Below are 21,240 nucleotides of genomic sequence, written 5' to 3'. Positions count from 1 at the left end.
TGCACGAGGCAGCAGTCACTTGGCCCCAGTCACCACAGGGGACTTCACGGCCCAGATGTGGGTGAAACACCGTGTAGTGCGACGTGTGGAAAGAGAAGACATCCAGGTGACAAATTCAACCACACAGGAAGCCCCGCCCTGTCTTCCAGAAACCCGGCTCTGCCCAGAGAAGGCCGGTGTGCTCAGAGCCTGTGCCCCACCCCAGGCTGTGAACCCCTCCAGCCAGGCTCGCCGTGGCCCCCTCCCTTTATCTCCCGGGACAGAAAAGGCAGACATGGACATTTCCCCCTTTTACAGATGAGGAAGCCCAGGCTCAGTGGGCCAGGGACTGCTGCGGACGGTGTGGAGACCACCTGCTCTAGCGGGCTCTTGGCAGGTGTGGGGGCGACTGCTCAGAGCACTTTATAGACTGTCGCAGAACACAGGCTTTGTAATTTATGCCCTGACTCTAACATCCATCTGCTGTTCTACCTAGGGATAGTTACCAAACCTCTCTGAGCTCAGACCCTTTGCCCGTAAAATGGAGAAACAGAGATAATAGCTACTTACAGCCTTGCAGAGAGGATGGGATAAAGTGAGTGCTGGGCATTTCCTCCTCCAGTCAACAGGCACTTATTAAGCACCTACTGTGTGCCAAGAACCGAGGACACATGGCAGCCACCGTCCTGTGGTGGCTCAGTGACAGTGGGGATCCTGCTGGGTCTGGGAGGAGGGCCTCTGCCCGGGCCATGCGTGCGTCCCCGCGGGAATGTGGGCCAGCAGGGACAGGCTGCCATGTTCCCCTCCTGACTCCTGCCCGGCATGCAGCAGGTGCTCAGGAGAAGCGTGTGGGTTGAACGATCACGCACGAGCCAGAGCCTTGCTCACCGCCCCAGCTAAGGCGGCTTCAGAGCGGAAGGACCGCCGCCTCTGGTTTCCCTCTCTCCACGTCGGGTGAGCAGGTGCCTGTTTCATAGTTTTGAAGTCAGTCCAACTCGTATGAAAAACTGGCAGCACGAGAAACTTCGAGCACCAGACTGTGGCCAGGGGCCCGGCAGGGCTGAGGGCAGAGGGAGGCCGCGGAGCCCGGGCCTCGGCACTGAGGCCGTGGCGTGGCAGGCGAGCCCCGCACAGGTGGGGCCAGGCGCAGGGGCAGGTCTGCTCCAACCTGTCCCCAGGCTCCTGTGTCCGGGGGGCAGGTGCCCAGGCCTCAGGATGGCACCCCGGGGCCCCCCACCTGTGTGTCACCTGTCACTGGGACTCCTGACCCCCTCGCAGGGGTCCAGGGGCTGCTGTGCTGCTCAGCAAGCAGCGAGACCGACGGCAGGTGCTTCCCAGCGCCGCTCCTCCTCCTCCTCCTCTCCGTCCTCTGAAGCCCGGGACAGGGGAGCCCAGGTAAGCCGAGGGTCCAGACACCAGGAAATTCTGATTCCAGGCGACCGCGATCACACACACAGCCTGGGCACCCAGGGGCGCGCTCCCGGGGAGCCCCTCAGACAGGATCCGAGAACCCCCAAGGAGGGGCAGAGGCCTGGAAGTCCCGGTTGGGGCTGAAGAGAGCGCCCAGGCCAGAGACGCTCTCCCACCCCTTGCTGTGTGACCACAGCGGCTCTCCTGCCTTCTCTGTGCCTTGGACTCTTGCTTAAGATAGTAGAGGGGGGCTACATGCAGTGCTCAGCCAGAACATTCTGAAGAGTGAGACAGGGGCCCCGGGGCTGCAGATGGAGGCTGGTGTTCTAGTTCAGTCTTTGAATCACATCGAGAGAGGTTAGTGCCGCCTTCTCTGCCTCCCGCCTCGCTCCCTCCTTTCCAGCCGAGTCCTGGTCGACAGGAGAGGGGGCCCCCGGCTTGGGTCACCCCGGGGCACAGGTGTCCAGCAAGAACTGAGCGTCTTGTTTGATGGCCATTGTACTCTGGCCTCTTTCTGTTGGTGACACATGGGAGGTGACATTTGCTCTTAGAGACACTGAAGTCCAAAGAAAGACTTCCAGGAAGCCGTCACGGCCGTCGGACGGCATGATGACAGGATCCTGGTGGCAGGAGGGCCACAGACCCAGTGCGGGCGGCCAGGGGACTCGCCAGAGGAGGGCCACTCCCGCCCAACGTCCAGCTGGACCCGGGGAGGCTGAGGGGCTGGACAGGAAAAGGTTGATCCCGGGGGCCAGAAAGACCCTGCTGCCCGGAAGTGCCTCACGTCCCGTGGGGGCTGGGCAGGCGCACAGAGGAGCTGGCGGCCCCGCCAGCGCCACTTGCCCAGCTGCCCAGAGCCATGTTGGCCGCTGTCCTGCTGACCCTGGCCCTGCTGGGCAGTGCCCATGCCTGCTCCAGAGGCAGCTCGTGCCCGGCGGGCATTGCCTGCCGCATCACCAAGCCCGCCCTCCTGGTGTGTAAGTACGGCACCCGCCTCCCGCCCCGGCCTCCTCTGTGCAGCCCGGGGCCTTTGCAAGGACACCCACCGTGGTCGGGAGCAGGGCCGCCTGCCAGAGCGAGGAGCCCAGCGGCCAGGGGGCTGAGCGGGGCTCTCCTGTCCCTGCTGACTGCCCCTTCCAGCTCCCTGATGAGGAGGAGCAGCCTCCCCTTCTGCAAAGTGAGAAGACCCTCCTGGACCTTTGTCACAAGGGGTCGGAGACGCAGAAGTGTTGAAGGAGGTCCTAGTCCAATAAACCAGGAATGACTCAGAGGCCAGACTGCCCTAGGACAGGTCCACGTGGGCCATTAGCCAGCAGGGACATGGCTGGGGAAGAGCCAACAGCCAGGCGCGGGATTCGTTTCTGGGGCTGGGACCCACAGTTCTCTGGAGTTCAGAGGAAAGCCTCTTTGGAAGGACAGATGTGGGGGCAAGGTTTGGGTTAGTGTGTCATTGGTATTGAAAGTCATTCTATGGCCAGAGTCAGGTATCAGTATGAGTCCAAGCAAGTGAGGATCTGTCACCTAATGCTGTGTGGCCTTGGTTGACTTCATTGCCCTCTCTGAGCCTCAGCCTCTTGCTCAATACAATAAAAGCACAGGGAATTTCAGTGATACGACCTCTAACAGACTCTCTCCTGTGAGACCCAGGATCCTAGACTCAATTGTTTTGGGGAGGGGTCTCCCAGCACAGTCTGAGTGTGGCTGGGGTCAGTATGAAGCTGGGGCTGGGGCTGTCATTTTGACTAGGATCGTGGGGTGCCTGTGCGTAGCATCCAGAGGCTAGGTTGTGAGCAAGATCTCTGGGTGGGCTCAGGGGTCAGGGCTCTCTGTGTCCCCTGGGCGTTGCCACCCGACTTCTACCCTTCTGAGCCCTGTTGGCAGGTGGGGTCATCCCAGAGAGGCCGAGCCATGGCCAAGGCTGGGCTGGGGCTGAGCGGGCGGCCAGCCTGGGTCTCCACTTCCCCTCTAGTGAACCAGGAGACGGCCAAGGTGATCCAGACGGCCTTCCAGCAGGCCAGCTACCCGGACATCACGGGCGAGAAGGCCTTGATGCTCCTCGGCCGCATCAAGTACGGTCTGCACAGGTGAGTGGCCCAGCAGCGGGCAGCAGGAGCTCCCCGCGGACCCCGCCCGGCCCAGGGCCCCGTGGGGGCTGACTGGAGGGCTCCGGCCCCTCTAACAGGTCCAGGCCTTGGGAGGCCCTTTCCCGCTGCCCTGGGAAGATGGTGTCTTCCCTGGGGCACCTTACTTGAGGCAGGGGACAGAGACTCCTTGGGAGATTGTCTCCTGACTTGACATGGCGTGGTGGGAACAGTCAAGGGCAGGCGATGGACCAGCTGCCCTTACGTGCAAAACCTGCTCCGCCTCTCTCGCCCCCGATGGCCCTGCTCAACAAGCGGGCAAGGGGCTCCGAGGGTCAGGCTGCTTGGAGGTCACACAGCGAGGCCGCGACCTGAACACGAAGCTCAGGAACACGGCCCGCTTCCTGGCACTTCAGAGCCGGTCCGTCTTTCCGTGTGTCTGAAGTCCCACGATGGGGCAGACACTGATCAGGGGCCTCCTCCCCAGCCGGGCAGAACACGCTGGACCTGGTGGACCTGCTTCAGGCCTGTGCCTTGGTCCGGGAGCCGTGCGCGCCTAGGACCACCAGGGGGCGCTGGCGACGCGGCTGGTTCTGTTCTGGGCGGCGCTCAGGTGGAGCCCAGGTCTCGGGCGCCGGCAAGCGCTCCGCTACTAAGCTACAGCCGGTCTGGCTTCGCCTCCTGTTAGAAAGGCTTCTGCAGCCGGGCCAGGGCGGGAGGAGGTGAAGGTGTCCGCAGGGCTCTCGGTGCGTCCCCTTCTGTAACACGAGGAGAATACCGCCCTGGACCCTTCCGCCGAGCTCAGAGATAGACAGCCAAATGCCCGGGAGCTGTTCAAAGAGGGACTGTCCTAAGACCAGACTGCCCTAGAATAGACCCACGTGGACTGCTGGCAGCAGGCCTGGTGGGGAAGAGCCAACCTGTGATGGCTGAGCTTGATGTGGATATTGGTTGGAGCTGGAGAACGGGTACCCTGAGAACGCTTTTCTCTTTCTCTCTTTCTCTCTCTTTTATTTTTTATTTTTATTTTTTAAATTTTTTTTTTGTACTGGGGATTGAACTCAGGAGCCCTGGACCACTGAGCCACATCCCCAGCCCTATTTTGTATGTTATTTAGAGTCAGGGTTTCACTGAGTTGCTTAGCACCTCACTTTTGCTGAGGCTGGCTTTGATCTCTGATCCTCCTGCCTCAGCTTCCCGAGCTGCTGGGACTACAGACGTGTGCCATGGCACCCTGCACAGTGGGAATCCTGTATGCCATCCTGTCTCAGAGGAATAGAATGGAAAGGAGCAGAACTGAGCAGAGGACAGGATGCCTGGCCTCTGGTTGCTGGTCACAGTGTATCACTGTGGTCATAACACAGGATTTGGGTGGACAGACCCAGGACCAAATTCCAGAGGCCTCATGAAGCCACACTTCCATCTCTGCTCAGTGGAGATAGCACGGTGATCACATCAGGGGCTGTGATGGGGACAGAGCAGGGAAGTGGCCCCTCAGGACCTGCTCCAGGCATGATGCTGCTCTCAGCCTGTCCACATCGCACAGCAGAGCAGGGTGGACATCGCACGCAGGCCCCAAGGTGTCCCCCTGGCTCCTCATTCCTTCCCTGCTCCCTCCCTAAGGGTCCCCACTGAGCCCCCACCTCTGACCACATCCTGCCCACCGAGACCCCCAAGGCTGGGCTCCGCTTTTCCAGGCCTGCCGAGGCCCATTCCCAGCGGGGCCTCCACTCTCACCCCTGCCCCTGAGGGATCCTGAAGCCCACTCTACCCATTTCCTATTTGCAGCTAACAAATCCCCAGCATGCAGGGGGTCTGAACAGCGCCCACTTATCATCCTCAAGTGGAACGGTTAAAATCCAACAAGGGGCTAAAATCCAGGTGTCCACAGGGCTGGGCTCCCTCTTGGCGACTCTTTCCTTGCCTTTTTGAGGCTGCCCCCAGCCTTGGTCTGGGCCCTCCTTCTCCAACGCCGGCAAGGTGGTATATCTGGCCATTCTCCCTGGTTGCATGTCCCATCTCTCCTCCCGCCTCTCTTCTGTGTCCCAGCACCCTGCGATGACAGAGCAGCCACCCAGGTGGCCGGGGGTCCCGCCCCACCTGCCTTGAGGATTTTCACTTTATCGTGCTACAGTGTCCCCTTTGCCCCTCCCTGACCTCGCGATGCCCTTTCTTCCTCCCCCGGGTTCTCCCAGCATCCAGGTCAGTCACCTGTCCATCGCCAGCAGCCAGGTGGAGTTGGTGGAAGCCCAGTCCATCGACATCTCCATCCAGAACGCGTCCGTGATCTTCCAGGGGACCCTGAACTACGGGTACACGAGCGCCTGGGGGTAAGCACTCCTGTCAGCTGACGTGCCCCTCTCCAGCCCCTCTGCGCCATAGGGCAGGATGAAGGTCCCGGGTCCTTGGCTTTTTGCAGGTTGAACATTGATCACGCTGTTGACTTCAAGATCGACTCCGCCACCGACCTCCGGATCAGCACCCAGCTGAGTAGGTGTCCAGCTCCCTCTGGGGAGGCAGGGAGGCCAAGTTCCAGGGGTTGGCCTCAGCAGAGCAGGAAGGTAGGGCAGGCAGGAAGTTCTGAGGTGGTCAAGGAGGCCCGACCTGGGAAGTTTGCAGGGTGGGGGAGCTCCCGGCTGGGCAGGCCATCCGTGGGTGCTGCTCAGCAGCCCAGGCTGCCCTGATAGGACCTGGGGTCTCTCTGCAGCCTCTGACTCTGGCAGAGTGCGGACCAATGCCGCCAGCTGCCACCTGTCTTTCCATAAGCTGCTCCTGCACCTCCAAGGGGAGCGCGAGTAAGTCCACGCCCCGTTCCCCCTCCCTGCCCCTGCGCCCCAGCCCCGCCTCTCGCCCCGCCCCTGCGCCCCAGCCCCGCCTCTAGCCCCGCCTCTGCTCCCCCGCCCCGCCCCTGCGCTCCCATCTTTGCCTGCATCCCATCCTGTTGCTGCTCGCACACCCGCTCCAGGGTCCCCCAGTACGTTCGGTGGGGTTCGCTCCCTCCCCATCAGAACAACCTCAAAGAATGGAAAAGTAGCAGCTATTGAAAACATACAATGGGCCAAGGGTGATTCTAAAAGCTTGGCGTAGATGAGTGACTTGGTTCTCACACAATCCGGGGCTAGGAGATAGATTCTGTTATCATCCCCATTTTCACATGTGGGTAAACCGAGGCCTGCGTTAGGAAGGAAAGGAACGCTCTGCATCCACTCCTCACCTCCTGCATCCCAGGCATCCTATTGAATCAAGATGAACCTGCAGCCGAGCTGAGTAGAGCTTAGTAACTCGCTGCAGACGCACAACTTGCCACAGGCGGGTGGGAGCACATTTTGAAACCAGCATCCTCTGATCCAGGGCCTGAGCTCCTGTTTCCGGGGTGTGGTTCTTTGCCCTGACCAATCTCCTCTGTCAAGGAGCTGTGAATAGTCTCGTTGCACAGAGGAGGACTGAGGGTCAGAGAGGGCCCAGTCTCACACCAGTGGCAAACTTGGAAGGCGGGAGGAGGATGGTGGCTGGGGAGCAGACACATGCATGAATCTGGACCCGGCCCATGACATGGGCCTCCTGAGGGATTCCGAGGTGACCATGTGTTTGATGCTCATGTCCGAGGCTCTGTCTGGGGCTCAGTGTTCTCAGTGTGGATTGGGGATGATAATTCCCACCTCCTAAGCGACCTGAGGATTCCGAGGCCAGCAGAGCCCCAAAGGTGTGCACACAGGAAGTGCTCGGCGGATGCTCGGGACTGGCTGGAGGCTCACTAGCTCTTGCTACCTCAGGCCCGGGTGGATCCAGCAGCTGTTCACAAGCGTCATCTCCTTGACCCTGAAGCTGGTCCTGAAGGGGCAGGTGAGTGAGGCCAGCCGTGGTACCTGGGTCTGGAGTCAGGGCTGGGAGCCAGACCCACCTCCTCTCCCTGCCCTTCCCTGAGAAGGTGCCCCCTCCTCCCTCCCCAATGTAGCTAGTCCCCTGTGCCCATTCCCAGCACTGCCACCCCACACAGCTGGAGGGAGGCACCACCCTGCCTCCTCTCTGGTCTTCTTTCCTGCCTGGTAAGCTGCTTGCCCTATCCACCCCAGATCTGCAAAGAGATCGACGTCATCTCCAATATCATGGCCGACTTTGTCCAGACAAGGGCGGGTGAGTTCTGCCTGCAGGCCTCAGAAGGCAGTGATGGGAACAGAAAACGACCCACAGGCACTGTGATCTTGGGACTGTTCCCCTCCGCTCTGGGCCTCTTGGTCCCTATCTGGTTGTGACACTTGGTGATTAGTTATGGCAGGTTGCTTCCCCTTGAAGCTACAGCCTCATGAGCTGTGTGACCTTGAGCCAGTGACTTAACCTCTCTGAACCTCAGTTTCCTCATTAGTAAAAGGAGTAATAGCACCTGCCTCACCAGAGTAGCTGTGAGAGTCGAGTGAAAAAAATGTAAGGATGAAGTATAAGACAGTACCTGGGCCATTGCTGTTCCTAATTATCAGCACCCAAAACCTTTATCACCAAGCTTAGTGTCAAGTGCATTTCAGGCAACATGGATAGAAGACAAGGAAGAAGGCAGTATGGCGACGGAGCACTCCACCACTCTGGGTGTCTCTTCCCTCCGGTTCTGATGGGGCTCTGGTTAAGGGGCAGCTTCCCCTAAGGCTGTGCAGTGTAGAAGAAAAGACTGGCTGAGCACTGTGGCCCACGCCTGTAATCCCAGCCACAGGGAGGCTGAGGCAGGAGGATCGCAATTTCAAGGCCAACTTCGTGAGAACCTGTCTCAAAACAAAAAGTAAATTAAAAAGGCTGAGAATGTAGCTCAGTGGTTGAGTGCCCCTGCGTTCAATCCCCAGAACCAAGAAAGGGAAGGACGGACTCAGGACTCAGTTTTTTCCTCTGTCCGATGGGAACATTCCTGGGACACTGGAAGGAACCAAAGACAGGACGAGAAGGTGCTTAAGAGCAGGAGAAACTGTCCTGTCCAGTGACACTAATGGCACGGTGGCTGGTTGAACTCGCTGTCCTAGGAGCTTGACTTGCTTTTGCTATGGACTTTTCCCGGTGACCCCTTGACCCCCATCTTACTGATCTGTGGGCCTAAGAGGACCCCCAATCTGGGAAGTAGGGGAGAGGCATCCGAACGGGGCCCTGCAGTGATTTCCCAAGCCCCGCTCCAGCCACTGAGTCACACTGGGACCTCCCCTGCCAGGCCAAGGGCACATGCCTGGTCCTGAGTCCCTGGCACAGAGCAGGTGCTCAGCCAATGGGGAAACTGAGTCACAGTGAAACCCCCCCCCCCGAGATCGGGAGACCCTCTGGGTCGCTGCAGGGTGGTGGGAGGGGAGACCTCAGGCAGTGCCAGGTAAGCGTGGGCATCCAGGTTCCTGGGACCACCGGGAGCAGATTGAGAGGTGACTAGAACCGCATCCCCCTCCTGGCCTGGGGACCCTGGAGTGTGGGGAGCTAGGGAGAGGGACAGGGCCTCCGACTGCCCAGGCTGCCCAGGGACTTTCATCAGGGGCGGGAGCACAGCGTCACCCACGCGGCCCTCCATCCCTCCGGGTCTGTTCCAGGGCTTTGAACTACATACAGCCCAAGGACAAATCACTGCTGCCGTCTGCTTTTGTAAATAAAGTTTTATTGGCACACAGCCACGCCCATGCACCTGTACGCTGCTGCAGCAGAACGTACCACAGCCGGGACCTAGCTGCTGCAGAGCCTCGTGCGCTACCATCTGGTGGTTTATAGAAAAGTCTGCTGACCCCTGTCACCATAAGGACACAGCCCTGGGGCAGATGGTGCCATTGGAGGGGAGGACGAGGATCAGCTCGGTCAGCCCCCTGCCCTTGCCACCCAGCAGCTGAGGGCAGGGCTGGGGCTCCAGCCTGGACCCCTGAGCTGAGCCAGTGCTGCAGGACTCCTGCGTGTGGCGCCAGCCAGCCAGACAGGAGCTGAGAAAAGAGACTGAAAAAGTGCACCCGATGCCCCAGGACCCACTTTACCCAGGAGCGCAGGGTCAGGAGGCGGGGCCTGTGCGCGAGGGGGACAGGGCACCAGGCCAGCTCCCCGTCCTGCCGCTCCCCCTGCCCCTCCTCTCCCACAGCCAGCATCCTCTCAGATGGAGACATCGGGGTGGACATCTCCCTGACAGGCCCGCCTGACGTCACAGCCACCCACCTGGAGTCCCACCACAAGGTGGGTGTGCGTGAGGCGGGGACGGGACTCCCCTCCCTGGGTGCTCCTCACGCTCTGTCCTCACCTGTGTCCTGTGGCCTGCCCCCAGCCCACGGAAGGCACAGGTGTTCTGCAGGTGTTCCCTGGTGTGGCAAAGAGGCGAGTAGCTTCCCTGTCTGAGCCCCTGTGCTGGCACCAGGCTCCTGGCTCCAGGGTCCTTGCAAAGCACCAGCTCCTTCTGGAAAGCTTGTTTGGCTTCCCATCTCCACTGGATGTGGAGAGCGGGCTCCCTGGGGCATCTAGGGAAGCTCTGCCCCTGCTCCTCGGGACTGGGCTCTGCTGCTGTAGCAGAGCTGCCCAGAGCAACGGCAGTGAACCCTCAGACATTCACTTCCTGCTCAGGTCCAGGAGGGTTTGCACCTCTGTGGTGCTGGGCATGCAGGCTCCGTGGTCTTGCTGGCCTGGCCACCACACTACTCTGCTCACATCCAGTGATCTGACCTCGGTCACACCTAGCTGCAAGGGAAACGGAAAGCGTACTCCAGGCAGCTGTGAGCCTGGCTAGAGACCCGGTGTCGCGGACTCTGCAGCGGAGTGGATCCTAGGGAACAAACAGCCGTGTCTCTGAGGGCGCCTGACCCCAGAAAAGAACACTGCAGGGAGTTCGTGGCTGCCCACGAGGCCCGTTGGCCACTGGCGGGCTGGCTGAGTCCGAGGAGCCGGGCCGGCGGGCTGACAGTCTGCAGCTGGTCCCAGAAGGTGCAGGGCTGGTGCGCAGGCTGGCCGGGTGGGAGCGAAGAGGCCCAGGGCCACCACTCTGCCCGTGGTCCTTCCTGAACCTCGGCTTTGAGGGTGGTGACCACGTCTGTCGGACCACCTCACCCTGTGCTGCTGGGAACGCAGTAGGCCCTCGAGATGGATGAAGGCCGAGCTGGAAGAATCCCGGGCAGCTCTTCCTCAGTTCCCCGCGGTCCTCTGGGCTGGATGTTCCCTGTGGCTCCTCTCAGTCCCCTGGAGCTGCCTCCAGCGGAGACATCAGAGGGGCAGCCAGCATCCCTGCTTCCTCCAGGGTCATTTGGTCTACAAGAATGTCTCCGAGGACCGACCGCTCCCCGCCTTCGCGCCCCGCCTGCTGGGGGCCTCCCGCATGCTCTACTTCTGGTTCTCTGAGCAAGTCCTTGACTCCCTGGCCAAGGCCGCCTTCCAGGATGGCCGCCTCATGCTCCGCCTGACGGGGGACGAGTTCAAGGTGAGGGGCTGGTGGGCTGCTGGAACACCCACCCCCATGTGTGTGTGTATGTGTGTGTGTGTGTGTGTGTGTGTGTGTGGTGTTGTGCGTGCACACGCATGAGGAGCACAGAGGAGGTTCTGGGTGATGCCCGAGGAGCTAGGAACCATCTAAGCTGCAGCCATCACGCTCAGGTCCAGCACTGATTAGGGCCTACTCTGTGTTGGGCGAATGGATCGATTAGTTGGAGGATCAATAGATAAAAAGGCAGATGCAGGCATTGATATAGCTTGTCACGTAGGAACTGTGCAACAAACGTGAGGTGCCGTTACTATCAGTGATGAGTGCATTTTTCTTGCACTCACTCTGTGGGGTAGGTACTCTCAATACCTCCACTTTGCAATAACAAAAACACACCGAGGCTCAGAGAGGGCAGGTAACTTGTCCAAGATCACACAGCGTGGAAGAGATGACTCCAAAGTCTGTACTCTTTGATACTAGAAATGCTTATATGGTTTCCAGCCTGTGACTGTCATTGAATTCAGGGGAAAACTGAAGCCCTAGAAGGGAAGAGACTTCCCCAAGGTGACATAGACTGGGTGTGGCCTCTAGTCAGGTCAAGGGTCCTCTGTACCACGCCCTGCCCAGAGTGTGTCAGATCATGTCTGGGGGGTTGGGCATTGGTTTGGGGGTGTGTCCAGCGCCTGACACCCCACCCCATTCCTGCAGTTTCCTTCAGAGGCCTGACCCTCTCGCCCGTCTCTGCCCCTTCCCTCTCTTAGGCAGTGCTGGAGACCCATGGCTTCAACACCGACCAGGAAATGTTTCTGGAGGTAACTGCCCCGCTGCCTTTTCTCCTGCACCCCAGTCCTACTTTTGCTTCAGGAGTCCCCATTCAGTCACTGCAGCAGCAGTGGCCATCAGGACAGCCAGGCCTGAGCGTGTCCAGGGCCCTGGGACCGCACTGGACCCCTCCTCCCGTGCTCTCGGCAGCCTGAGTGCGAGGCACCGTCGCGGTCCCCGTCTGCACACGGGGAAACCCCGTGAGTGGCAGGGCTGGGTTAGAGCCAGCTGCCCTGGCCCTGGGACCTTGCTCCACGCCCCTGCCCTGTTACCCAGCCCAGGTTCTTGCAGGAGGCTGGCGCCCAGGGTCACCCCAGGCTCAGCAGGCCCTGGCGAGAGGGCGAGGCCTCTGACTACTCCCCCTCCCTTCCTTGGGGGCCACGGCCTCTGCCCGCTCTGCTGACTGGCCATGCATCCTAACCCCTCTCCTCGGTGGGGGGTTCCACCATGAATTCACAGTCCCCAGCCCTGAAGGGACCCTCGCCAGCCCTGGGAAAACTCCTGCAGCCTCTGGTCTCCCTCGCCCGCCCCCTGCAGTGACTTCCATCCTCCCCCACGGTCCTCCAGCTGAATCTCCAGCTGCCCCAGCCTTCCCGCCGCCTCCTCACAGACTCAGTAACTACCCGGTAACTCCTACTACGCTACTTGCCCCACGGCTGGACAGTGGCACCAGTGAAACTGGTCCCTCAGTTCCTGCTCCCAGCTTCCTGCTCACTCCCCCGCTCCTTCCTGTGGTCCTCCCGCTGGACTGGCTGTCCCGCTGGGAATGGCTGTCCGCCTTCCCAGTGTTCCCAGCCCTGCAGACGCCTCTCCCTCCTTCCAAGCACGAACCTTCTGCGTTCCCTCACCCTCCCTTCGCTCCCATCCCCCTTACGAGTCCCGCCTGACGCATGTCCTCACTGTCATAGACTCTGTCCACTTCTCTGCTCCACCTCCACCCCAGGCCTGGCCGCCATTAAGTCCTGTGGGGTTCCAATTGCAGGAGGTCCTGCATCCCGATACCCTGCCAGTCTGTTCTCCACGGCACGCAGAACAACCTTTTCTAGAAGTAAAACTGTTCACTCACCTGCCAGCTTAAAATGCATCAAAGAGAAAGGATCGGAGTCTTGGGATAGGGCAAGATGCCCTGTCCTGGCCTCGAGGAGTCCATGCTGCCTGGCCCCTGTCTGCTCTCCATCTAGTGGTCTTAAGCACAGCGTCGTTGTTCAGCTCTAGAACGTCTCCCTCCCTTCAACTCTTGCCCCTCCTCTGTTTTCTTTATTCTTGCCTCTTTGAGTTAGATGTATGTTGGACCCTCTCTCCATCTTCTGTGTCTGTTGGTTACTTTGTCATATTTTTTCATCTTTTGATATCTCCATTGCTAAATTCTGGATAGTTTCTTCAAATAGCTCTTCCGATTCACTAATTCTTCTTACAGCTAGGTCGTATCCATTCATGCATCCACTGAGTTTCCCATTTTGACATCGATAACTTATTTATAATAACATTTTAGTCATTTTAAAAATCTCTCTTCTCTCCCACCCCAGAGCACCACCATTTCATTGCGGCTCTATTCCTTTAATCACTTTTTAAAATGTTCACTTTGTACTTTCTGCCAGGAGGTCCAGTTCTTGGGGTCCTCACCCTGCTGGTTGGGTTTGCTCGCGACCCCTCACGGTGGGTTTCCTTGTGTGGTTTGTCCTTCCTGTCCATCCACAAGCTCATCTTTGGTGGAATCTGGTTTTTCTGTGGGCAGCTCTGCCCTGGGGTCCTCACCTCTTTGAGTTAGATGTAAGAGGACAGTCTGGTATTTACTTCTGCCAGGGACCCCAAAGACGACATCATGTGTTAGTCGTGGATGTGTTACCTGATAGCTCCACCCGGGAAGCCCTGCTCCACGCTGATGGTACAGATCATCCTTCAGTCCTGCCTGAGTGCGGCTTGGGTTTTGATCAACCCCCTGTTCCCTGACCCCAGCACTCCCGGGACATTCTTTGACAAGGGAGGATTTTTAGTGTCCTTTTCACTGAGAGGAAATGGTTTAGTTCCACTTCTACATCTCTCTCTGAGGACATAAAACCCCTGGACGGTGTGGTCTGAAGCCACATCCTCCTCCCTGTCTCTCGGGGCCACGTTGCTTATGGTTTCACCTTATCATATTCCTTCCTCTCCAGGACCAGGGATGGCCCCTTTCTTTCAAGCTCAGCTATGTATTAAATAAAGTCCTTTGTTGTAAAGTATCACTGGTTCAGTGATGTCCTGGTTGAGGCCCCCTTGAGCCCAGTCCCACAGGCTGCTGATCCTGTGGGCAGATGCAGCTGACTGCAGGCCACACTCCCAGCCTCACTCGCCACCTCTCCATTCCTTGTTTTGACCGGCCCCAGGGCCTTTGCGTGTACTGATCCCTCTGCCTATAAGGTTTCCCTCCCCCTGTCCCATCTGACTCCTCCTTGTCCTCAGAGAAGTCCTCTCCCCACTTCTTGAATACCAATCGGATCCCCTCTTGAGGGCCTTTGGGCCACAGCCTGGTCTACCTCTCCTTTAAACTGCCTACCAGTTGAAAATGTACATTTAGCTGATCAGCGTTGAGCTTTGCAGGTCTATTTGGTTCTCTGCTGTGCTTGTACTTCTGGCCCAAGGTTGAAACCTAGTGGGATCCGGGGACATTTCAGAAGGGAGGTCAGTATGCAGCGCTTTCTTGGATGATCTCATATAATCCTCACGCACACCCTGCGAGGCAGGTGCCATTCTCCCCACTGTGCAGGTGAAGCCGGGAGCACGGAGGCCAAGCCAAGGCATCCTTCCCGCACGCCAGAGGTGGACAGGAAGGAGCAGCCTCACTAGCACACAGAAAAGAAACCGAGGGTCAGGAAGGGAGCGCGTCTGGCTGTCGAGTCCCCCTGGCAAATGTGTGAAGTGCTACAGCCTAGGGTTCCTGGAGTTGGAACCGGCCTGGGGCTGCTTCCTCTTCTCCCCGTGCTGGGACCCCCGGTCAGCTTCATCCCTCTCCTCTCTGAGGGCAGCGGCGACAGCTGTTCTGATGGACCCCTGTCTCCCCGTAGCTGTTCAGCAACACCCCCATCAGCCAGACCCAAGTGACCGTCTACTGCCTGAAGAGGCCCAAGATTGCTTGTCAAAACAAGGGCGTCGTGGTCACTTCTTCCGTGGTGGTGAAATTCCTCTTCCCCCACCCAGATGGCCAGAGTGCTGTGGCTCACACATTTGAAGAGGTGAGGAGGGCGCAGGGGGAGGGAGCAGGGACCTGTCCATCCAGGGCAGGGGGACAGGGGCTCTGCGGTCTTCTCGCCCCCTCGCGAACAAGACCCGGCGGAGTGTGGCTCAGTGGTAGGGCACCTGCCGGCACACACCGCCCGGCAAAGAAAAGGTCATATGACACAGGCAGGGTGTCACCGGCCTGGGTGCTGTTCTCTTCCTCCAGGGGCGGGACGCAGGCGTTTGCCACATTAGGTTCTCAGCCCTCCTCCCAGATCCACTAGGCCATGTGGGTTTCCAAATGCAAAATGTTGTGCGTCGCAGAAAAGGAGCGCAGCGTGTCTGTACGCTGAACACGGGCGGGCGGGGACCCCACGACCCACACATGGACATTCAGGGGAGCAAGGGAAACACGACACAAGGCCCCCCGTGGGGATGGCCAGGCTTTGCAGGCAAACTTAAAAAAAAACAACTTTCAGGTTTCGGAGCTTGCTTGATTGTGTGATGGTAACTAAGGAATCGCGGCTCGGCTGATCCTGATGCTCTTTCGTATGCCCTTAACGCTTCGATTCTTCTTTCTTCTTTGTTTTCCTGTCTGGTGCTGGGGTTGCTCTCCAACCCCGAGCCACGCCCCAGCTCCTTTTTATTTTTTATTTAAGACAGGTCGTCACCTGCCTCAGCCTCCCCGTTGCTGGGGTGGCAGGCGTGCGTCACCACGCCCGGCTGCTCCATATTCCTTAATGCACTAGAGACTAAAGACAAAGGTAACACGGGCACATGGTGGGACATAGAGAAATCTGAAGACACCACACTCCCTGACAGGAGAGAACGGGGCACAGTTCACGGTGGCATTTTACTTTATATCAACTTCTTATTTTGGAAGAATTTCAGATTCGAATGAAAGTTGTAAAGAATGTATGGGTAATGGCGGGGACACCTGCCATCCACCTGGCTTCCCTACGGTTGACGTCTCTCAGATGCCCCGTGTGTTGTGACTCAGCCAGAACACTGGAACACAACCAGGAGCCCAGCTCCAGAAGGGCGCCCGCCAGTTTTTCCACTGGTCTCCTTTTTCGGTGCCAAGATCCAATCCAAGAGAGCAGGCGGTATTCAGCTTTTTGGAAATCTCTTAAAATTTCTCTAATTATTTGTCTGTTATTTAAGAATCTGAAAAGTTGAGAGTATTCGAGAAAAATGTATTTGATAATACTTGAGAAAGCTAAGGTGGATTTTGGTCAGCACCATGGGGACAATATGGACAAGACCACCGCAGGGGGTCTTGCAGTGTCCTGAGAGGGTCAGGGATAGGAAAGGGACAAACAGGATTCTTGCTGAAGGTGGTCCGATATAACCTGGGAGATGTGGAAGATCAGAAACCAGATCAAATAGGAGGCCGATCAGATATTGGGGGTGGGGATTCTTGCTAGACTGGTTGAGCAGAGTTCTTGCAACAACTGGGTTTACAGGCAACACACTTCGGTCCTAGGGGAAGGTTCTGGAGCCTCACTGGATTTTGATCCAGCAGAGAATCTTTGCAGATCACAACAAACACCTCCTCCCCGGGCATCCTGTTTCACCCCCGCCCAGCATTTCCAGTAATCCTCTCCCATCTTTGCCCCCACCCCAAACTTCTCTTCTTACTTGTGAATCTGGTGGTGGACGGCAGCCATCTGAAGGAGCCTGTGTCCACCAGGGGGTGTTTCCAGAAGGCAGTGTTGGCTAGATGTCCAGGGGCCAGGAGAGAGCAGGGGGCCTGCTGGGGGCCTGCGGAGGGGAATCCCGGTGTGGCTGTTGAGGGGTGAAGGAGTCGCAGGTCAGGGAGGTATGCTAGGAGACGTCGTGAGGCTGGCAGGCCAGGAGGGGAGTCCACGTCATGACGGCTGTGGGGGCAGAGAGAGGGCACGAGGCTGGTGTGGACCAACGGAACCCAAGCCCTGCAGGGAGCGGCCCCCAAGGATGGGCCACTCGTCCACCAAACAGAGGTGTCTCCAGAGGGCCAGGTCCAGTAGCTCATTTGTTCAAGGTCACACATCGCATTTATAGGGAGTTGACAGTTTCTGCACCCCCGGAACACTCATCCATTCTTTGATTTTTAACCACGTCTGTTGAGTTCTTCCTCTGGGCCAGGCCCTGTGGTTCTCAGGAAGCTTACAATGTGACGGGCAGAGACAGTCAACGAGCTAGCCAAACAAGAGGCTGCATGACCTCGACTTTAGTGGCTCTTTCTTTTTAGGCACACAGGACAGTAGAGTGCATTTAGACATATTATACCTACATGGAGTCTACCTTACTCTAATTAGGACCCCATTCTTGCGGTTGTGCATGATGTGGAGTCTCACTGGCCGTGTACTCATACATAAGCGTAGGAGAGTTATGTCCGACTCATCCCACTGTCTTTCCTAACCCCTCCCCCTCCCTCCCCTTCCTTTCCTTTTGTCTAATTCAATGAACTTCTATCCACCCCGCACCCTACTCCCGTTTATTGTGTAGTAGCATCTGCATATCAGAGAAAACGTTCAGTCTTTGGTTTGGGGGGATTGGCTTAGCAATGATAGTCTCCAGTTCCATCCATTATCACAAATGCCGTCATTTCAATCTTCTTTATGGCTAAGTAATATTCCGTTGTATACATGCACCACATTTTCTTTATCCATTCATCTGTTGAAGGGCATCTAGGTTGGTTTCACAATCTAGCTATTGTGAATCGAGCAGCTATGAACACTGATCTGGCTGCGTCACTGTAGTACGCTGATTTTAAGTCCTTTGGGTATATACTGAGGAGTGGGATAGCTGGATCAAATGGCGATCACCTCTACTTTTGCCCCGGACCATGGTTGAGGAAGTGCTAGTGCAAATTCAACTGAAAATCAGTTTACTTGAGAATCACCTGGAGCCACAGGTCTCCTGCTTTGGTGTGGGCATCCCCCGGGAAGTTAGGAAAGCACAGATTCCCGGGTCCCCCAGGGTCTCCAGCTTATAGGTCTGGGGCAGGGCCTGAGAATCTGCACTTCCAGCACATTCCTCCCTCCTGGTGCTGACAATGCTGGTCAAAGGACCACACGTGGAGCAGCAGCAACCTGGTGGGTTTGAAGCCCAGAGTGTGAAAATGCAGGTAAATCCAGCCTCAGGCAGAGGAAGCCTCTCGCGCCCAGGCACTGCCTCGTTCTGGAGGTGGAAGAGTGAGCCCTGGGGAAGCCCTGGTCCACAGTGGCTCCTGACTAACCAGAGGAGACTGGGAACGTGGGACAACCAGAAGCCAGGAGAGGAAGTGCTGTCGAGGCTCTGGGTCCCGAGCCAGTGCGGCCGGTGGGGGACTTCCTAGGTTGGCCTGGTTTTACGTGCTGGGGAAGAAGCAGAGGCCGGGAGCCTGCTAGGCAAGCACTTGGCCACCACGTCGCACCCACCTTCCTTCTCTTTTCAGAAGACCAGGAGCTCAGCTGGATCCCAAGACTCCCTGGACCCACAGCTCTCCACACCCCTCTAACTGGCCCCCAGCGCAGTGGAGGCCTGGGGCCCGAGGGCCGCTCTCTGCTTCAGGGAGGCCCCTGGCACACTGCAGATCTGTTTCTCTCCCCAGGAGATCGTCACTACAGTCCAGGCCTCCTACGCCAAGAAGAAGCTGTCCTTACGCCTCCTGGATGTCCAGTATGAGCAGCAGAGAGGGGAGGGGGGCCAGTCAACTCAGCAAACCTGTTCCCCGCCCTCTGCCGTCAGGTGTGGGACTGGGACCTGGTGGGGAAGTGCAGATTTCTGGCTTGACCATAGGGAGAGACCTTCCCTAGAGTCTAGATTAGGAGGAAGAGACACCACAGGAACGAGGGAGGGCCTCGCGGTGGGAGGGGACCTGAGCTGGGGCCTGGCATCTGGAATGGCAAATCTTTTTTTTTTTTTGATACCAGGGGCTCTTAACCACTGAGCCACATCCCCAGCCCTTTTTTGTATTTTATTTAGGGACAGTTGCTTAGTGCCTTGCTAAGTTGCTGAGACTGGCTTTGAACTTGAGATCCTCCTGCCTCAGCCTCCAGAGCCACTGGGATTCTAGGCCTGTGCCACCACGCCCAGCTGAAAGGGCAGATCTTGAGAGTGCTCCAAAGGCCTCTCGTACCCAGGGCCTTAACTGTTAGACAGAAGCACTTAGATTCTGAGGGTGTCTTTTCTGGGGGGTGTTCTGGGGAGGAGCCCAACCAGGGTCCAATTCTCTCTCACCTCTTTTTCATTTCAGGACTCAACCAAAGGCTGCTTCCAGCACCACTGAGGTAGGTGGGCTTGGGAGACAAGCCCTGTAGGGCTCAGAGAGAGGGTCCTAAATGAAACCAGGCCATCGAATCCAAAGAAATGGGCCAGATGCTCCCTCCTGGTGGCGGTGACCCTCCTCTCTGCTGTGTCTGTGGGGAGCGCTCTCACAGTGCAGGAATGGGATCGTGGTAGTGTGGGCTGAGGAGGCAGGAGAGTGCTGGCATGTGGCCTCTCCCTGGACTTCACTGTCCTCTCCGTGGAATGGGGTCACAGCCCCAGCCCTCCCTGGGCCAGGAAGGACCCGCAGGAAGGGCGTTTCTGAGAGGCGGGAGGCGAGGGCTGGGATGTCGTTTTTCACGGGCACCTGGATGAATGCTCCCCCAGACTGTGTGGCCATCTGCTTGTGGATCACGGCTGTGCTCCCAGGGAGCACTCACCGTGGGCCTCTGATTGGCAGAGCAGTTCCAAGTCGGTCCAGAGCTTCCTGCGGTCGATGGTCCCCACGGTGGGCATCCCTGAGGTCATGACTCGTAAGTGTGGACACTTCACCCTGTCCCCACACCTCTCAGATGGCTGAGTGCAGAGGTTCCGCCCCCTCCCAGCAGCCCCAAGGGCCTCTCATTCTCCAGCCATGGACACTTAGAGGTCCTGGATCCCTTCCCTCACAGCGCTCCCCTCCCTGCTGGTGGCAACTCAGGCCACTGACTTGGCCAGACACATGGACCCCTGATTCTGGCTCACCTTGAGAGTATTACCTCTGCCACCCACATGGTGGCCGAAACCACTCCTAACAGCAACCCAGTGTGGCAGAGAGAAGGCTGTGCTTGGCTCCCGGGAGGCTGCGACCTTGTCATAGCCCAGCCTCAGTTTACCTTTCTATATAATGAGAAGATCAGCCTCATGGTCCCCAGATTCCCTTTGGACCCTGACATGGTAGGATGTTTGTCCCTCTGCAGTGACTCTAATAGCAGCACCTGAGACACCAGCACAGAAGTAAGGTTTGCATGTTGGACAAGGCCTGCCAAGAGCTCTGTGCCCCCTCCCCATGGGTGTACGAGGCAAGCTGGCCTTCATTGTTAATATCTGCTTGTCCACGAGGAAAAGAATGGAAGCAGGAATCATGCCGGCTGACTGTCTCGGTCTTCCTCAGCCTTAGTTTCCCCATCTGTAGCATGGAGCTAAAATGGGGGATGGACTGAACTGGTTGTTGGGGAGACCGCTCTGTGTGGTTGCAGAGAGCACCTAGCAGCTCCGTGGGGGAGGCCTGACGTCCAGGGCTGGCCTAGGGAGTGGCAGCTGCTCCCCAGGGGTCGGCTAAGCAGGGCAGATCCAGAGAACTGGTCCCAAGGTCACCCACTGCCACAAGCCTGGGGCTGGCCCTGCTCCCCAAGGAGGGCCGACTGGGGCTCCCTCCCCTGCCCCAGGGCTGGAGGAGACACTTACAGCGCTCATGAACAGCAAAGGCCTGGACCTCTTTGATATCATCAACCCGGAGATCATCCCTCGCGATGTGAGTACACGCTCCCCGTCAGCTCCCAGCTCCCGGGACACAGCCCCAGGCAGCTTCCTTGGGGTGACTGTTGGCTGTTGGGGAGATGGGCAGAGGGGTCTCCCCAGCTCCTCCTGGTGGCCTGGGAGCCAGCCCAACCTGCCGCTCTCTCCAGGGCTTTCTGCTGCTGCAAATGGACTTTGGCTTCCCAGAGCACCTGCTGGTGGACTTCCTCCAGAGTCTGAGCTAGCGGCCTCCAACCAGAGCCTTGAGCCCAGCTCACTGGAATCCTGGCGTCCCTGTCCATCAGAGCCGGGGCTGCGAGGGAGATGGAGTCCTGCTGTCATTAAAATACTGTGTCCAGGAGCTATGAGGTCCTCCTTCAGGGGATTGGGGACCCTGGGGCAGGGTGGGGACGGGACGTTCACCCTTTGCTAGACGGATCTGACAAGCCCAGCCCAGGCTGTCCACCCTTCCGTCAGCCTTCCACAGCTGTTGTTCCCAAACCCTGCTCAGTCCCCAGCCTGGAGGGAGAAATCCAAACCTCCCACTTTGGATTCAAGCTTCTCCCTGACCCGGTCCCTGCGTATCTGCCAAACCCACCCTGGAATCCACCACTCTCAGCAGACCCT

At 58.2% G+C, this 21,240-nt stretch overlaps 1 protein-coding gene across 1 annotated transcript; it reads left to right on the top strand.

Moving 5' to 3' along the window:
* Positions 1 to 1,706: 1,706 nt before the first annotated feature.
* CETP (cholesteryl ester transfer protein) lies at positions 1,707 to 20,867 on the top strand. The gene is made up of 16 exons (XM_079117758.1): positions 1,707 to 2,366; positions 3,359 to 3,473; positions 5,666 to 5,800; positions 5,890 to 5,960; positions 6,178 to 6,265; positions 7,244 to 7,313; positions 7,544 to 7,604; positions 9,550 to 9,641; positions 10,690 to 10,869; positions 11,631 to 11,681; positions 14,733 to 14,900; positions 18,461 to 18,597; positions 19,106 to 19,139; positions 19,577 to 19,649; positions 20,544 to 20,629; positions 20,784 to 20,867. The coding sequence occupies exons 1-16, from the start codon at positions 2,249 to 2,251 to the stop codon at positions 20,856 to 20,858; spliced, it is 1,554 nt and encodes a 517-aa protein (XP_078973884.1). The 5' UTR covers positions 1,707 to 2,248; the 3' UTR covers positions 20,859 to 20,867.
* The last annotated feature ends 373 nt before the right edge of the window (positions 20,868 to 21,240 follow it).

This window comes from Sciurus vulgaris, assembly GCF_902686455.1.
Source record: "Sciurus vulgaris genome assembly, chromosome: 17".
NCBI lineage: Eukaryota > Metazoa > Chordata > Mammalia > Rodentia > Sciuridae > Sciurus > Sciurus vulgaris.
Note: the sequence above shows the minus strand (reverse complement) of the source record. Positions and strands in the feature narration are given on the sequence as shown.